Source organism: Nematolebias whitei, chromosome 5 (assembly GCF_014905685.2).
Source record: "Nematolebias whitei isolate Nwh7 chromosome 5, NemWhi1, whole genome shotgun sequence".
NCBI lineage: Eukaryota > Metazoa > Chordata > Actinopteri > Cyprinodontiformes > Rivulidae > Nematolebias > Nematolebias whitei.
Window position 1 is genome coordinate 1379359 of NC_056502.1, and position 4136 is coordinate 1383494.

General features: G+C 45.7%; 1 protein-coding gene across 1 annotated transcript; it reads right to left on the bottom strand.

Annotated features, from left to right (window-relative positions):
* Nucleotides 1-326: 326 nt before the first annotated feature.
* Nucleotides 327-3323, bottom strand: LOC119409774 (retinol dehydrogenase 13). The gene is made up of 6 exons (XM_037676673.1): nucleotides 3287-3323; nucleotides 2513-2704; nucleotides 2252-2413; nucleotides 2069-2188; nucleotides 629-833; nucleotides 327-522 (listed from the first exon to the last, which is right to left on the bottom strand). Exons 2-6 carry the CDS (start codon nucleotides 2688-2690, stop codon nucleotides 417-419), a joined length of 771 nt encoding a protein of 256 aa, XP_037532601.1. The 5' UTR covers nucleotides 2691-2704; nucleotides 3287-3323; the 3' UTR covers nucleotides 327-416.
* Between the last annotated feature and the right edge of the window lie 813 nt (nucleotides 3324-4136).

The following is a 4136-nucleotide window of genomic DNA, read 5'->3' on the forward strand; positions in this document are numbered from 1 at the left end:
CATCCATCCATCCATCCATCCATCCATCCATCCATCCATCCATCCATCCATCCATCCATCCATCCATCCATCCATCCATCCATCCATCCATCCATCATCCATCTATCCATTATCTTTCCTGCTTTTTCCTTACTGGGTTGCTGGGTTCACTGGTGCTCATAAACAGCAGTCACTGTGTAAGAGACCATAGACCATCTGGACCACATACCAGCTGGACAAGTTGGACCACACAGATCATCTGGACCATATAAACCAGTTGGACTGTTTGGACCATATAGACCACCTGGACCGCATGGACTCTCAAGTGAACTGGCTCAGCTCTGCCGGGTTTTAGAAGGAAACCTTCAAAATAAAAGCACAAACTAGCAAAACATTCTTTTCTCTTTTCTGAAGGGGTCAGAGGTACTGGTCAGAGGTCAGTACATGTCCTTCAGACCAACCAATCTGGTGCTTTCCTCCCACAGCCTCTTTGCCGCCTCGTCGTCCTGCCCCTCCGGTGCCGCCCCCTTCTCTCTACAGTCACTATGGAAAAGGTTCAGATTTACCTCCTTTAGTTCTCCTGAAAACCCATTCCAGCAGTGTGACATCATTACCTGTCCTACAGGTGGGTTTTAACCCTGCTTCCTACCTGAAATAGCAGCCGGACCGGTCCTCCAGGCCTGGCGTCACTGCGCAGAACACTGTTGTCTGGCAGCCCTGCCACGGGGTCTTCATGAGCAGCAGGCCCGGGAGCCTCAGTAGCCCCCCAATCAGGGGAAACAAACCCGCTACATGGCGAATAAGTTCGGTCCGGATCACACCCGGATGGAGACAAAAGGTAGACACACCAGAACCTGGAGGACAGGTGAGGACAGACAGAGTCAGGAGCCAATCAAAATTCAGCTTTCAGGTGCTGAAAGCTGAACTGTGCACACACTCCTGGTGTCAGTGTGATCTCTAAGGGTTCTTGGTGTCAGTGAGGACTTGGATGGTTCTAGGTGTATGCGAGATCTCTAAGGGTTTCTGGCATCTGTGGGGATTCTGAGAATTGCTGGTGTCTGTGAGGACTCTAAGGGTTCCTAGTAGTGGCGGCTGGCCAATAGAGGGTGCAAGGGTGATGCCCTACCACTCACCACATTACGTTGAATAAGACTTAAAAAATAAAATAAAAATGAAATAATAAAATAAAAATATTTTGAAATATATGTATATATTTTTTAGTTGTGTAAGGTAAATATTTTATAGTTAATGATGAGTAAAGTTGTTTCGTTCATCGACGTTGTCTGATTGGTGATATATTTCCACCCTGGGGCACAAAAATCTTTTACAATAGACTCTCGTTAAAAGTTGTACATGCACAGTAGCTCCTCTTCAATACAAGAGATAGGACCGTTCTGGGGCGCACCTCTCCTGCGCCCAGAGCTGAATGCAGCTTGAGACGATCAGACAGAGATGCGAAATGAGCAAGAGAAATTAAATAATTAATTGAAGTCACTTAAAACAATACATTTTGAGAGAAGAACATATCAGGAGAAGCTAGAGGTGAAAGAGCTCAGACCTGATCAGCTGGACATCAAAATTAATCAGCAGTCCAAAGACAGAGGGAGACAGTACACTCAGATTTTTTTCAGGACCTGGTTTAGCAACAAGGCTTGGCTAACTGCATGTAGCGAGGCTAATGCTTTATTCTGCTTTCCCTGCCTCCTTTTTCAAACATCAGGATCTGACCCAGCATGGATTAAGACAGGTATGACTGATTTAAAGCATTTTTAGAAAAGGCAAAGAAGCATGAATAATCTGGGATCCACATGGATAAAGCACTGCGATGCAAAAAGTAGAACACTACGTGACATTATAATGTTGCTTTTGTTGTTTCATTCATGTAAATACACTGGTGTGATACCTTAGTATATGTTTTGGTATATGTCTATTTTGGAGTTATAGCCCCCCATGGAGAAAACTCCACCAGCCGCCACTGGTTCCTAGTATATGTAAGGACTCTGATGGTTGTTGGTCTGTTTGTGGATGTTGAGGGTTGCTGGTGTCTGTGGGGATCCTGAGGGATCCAGGTTTCAGTTCCCTTAGGTACCTCTGAGTCTCTGTGCCAGTTCTCGGGTGAACAGAACATTGGCCAGTTTGCTCTGTCTGTAGCTCTCCAAAGCGCTGTATGGTTTTTTACTGAAGAACAAGTCATCAAAGTCGATACGACCTAAAACCAGAAAAAGACCTCAGAGATCAGAACCATCAAAGCATGTGGGGTCAGAGGTCATACCTCCCTGGTGAGCAATGGATGAAACATTGATGATACGGCTGGGGGCAGAGCTTTTTAGCATTGGCAGCAGTAGATTGGTCAACAGAAAGTGACCCAGATGATTGACAGCCATCTGGGTCTCAAACCCATCTTCTGTTATCCACCTGGGACACATCATCACACCTGGAGACAGGTAGTTACAGATGTTTATAAGTGAGCTGACCTGAGACACATTATTAAACCAAGAGACATGCAGTTACTGAGGTTTACAGGTGAACTCACCTGCATTGTTGATCAGGATGTCCAGTCTGTCTTCACTGTCCAGGAAGTCCTTGGCGAACTGAGTAACGGAATAAATGGAGGCGAGGTCCAGGTGTCTGATTACCACGTTACCATTTCCTGTTGAACGTCGGACCTCCTCAGCGGCGCACTCTGCTCTCGACAGGTCCCTGCACGCCATCACCACCCGGGCTCCTGGTCAACAAAACCAATACACCTGACAAACAGTTCAGCGTTTCCATGGTGAGCCATCAGGTCAAATTCTGAAAAAAAACCTGCTACATTCAGGTTGTAGGAGTTCTGTCCTGCCTTCTTCCTCCCTCCACTCAGCTGCAGATCATCAGCACTACATGCAGGAGGAGTATAAGAAGCTAGAGACCATTCAGCAGGCGCTGGGGCATTCACTACCAACGGTAGAATTGTTCTAGCCAGTTATTCTACGAGTGATCTAAGAGTGTTAACCGGATGTTTTTGTCCACCTCCTCAGAGTTGACCCTGTCCTCCACCTGTTCTGCCTTGAGTCCTCTATAAGTTCCTTATACTCCTGCGCCTCCTCAGCTGCTCTCCGCCTACCACATTTCAACCTCCTACAGCCAGACCTCCTAACTCTCCCCTCTGTCCTCCAGCTGATCCAGCTCCCCTCCCTGACGTTTCCCTTTTGCTCCACATTATAAATAAACACTGTAAACTGCTATTGAGTCCTGGTACGTGTTCATCTCAGTCCTTTCATTCTGGGTACACCCGTTAGCATAACACAGGTGAGTTGGAGTGTCTCACCTCTGCCTGCCAGGTCTCTGCAGGTCTCTTTACCGATGCCAGTATTTGCTCCAGTGACCAGAATCGTCTTTCCATCCAAACGGACCGAAGAACAACACACACCTCCTGCGATCCACTTCCTTAGGACCACCACACCTGCAAAACAACAGCTGTTACCATGAGAAAATATCACAGGTGAGCAGAAAGCTGTTTTATATAGAACACAGGTAAAACTCTGTCTGCTCCTGTAGTTTTTAATCTTTTTTGTTTATAGATGTTGAGTTGATTTCAATCTATTTTGTGATGCTGATTCGACTTGTCATAAATGTTTCCATAATTATGAGTTTTTCCTAAACTGAAAACAGGAGACTTCCTGTTTGCTTTTCCTGAAAGAGGCTCCCTTCCTGTTTGATTCTTCTGAAAGAGGCTCCACTTCCTGTTTGATTCTTCTGAAAGAGGCTGCACTTCCTGTTTGTTTCTTCTGAAAGAGGCTCCACTTCCTGTTTGTTTCTCCTGAAAGAGGCTCCACTTCCTGTTTGATTCTTCTGAAAGAGGCTCCACTTCCTGTTTGTTTCTTCTGAAAGAGGCTCTACTTCCTGTTTGATTCTTCTGAAAGAGGCTCCATATCCTGTTTGTTCTTCTGAAAGAAGTTCTACTTCCTGTTTGTTTCTTCTGAAAGAGGCTCTACTTCCTGTTTGATTCTTCTGAAAGAGGCTCCACTTCCTGTTTGTTTCTTCTGAAAGAGGCTCTACTTCCTGTTTGATTCTTCTGAAAGAGGCTCTACGTCCTGTTTGTTTCTTCTGAAAGAGGCTCCACTTCCTGTTTGTTTGTTCTGAAAGAGGCTCCACTTCCTGTTTGTTTGTTCTGAAAG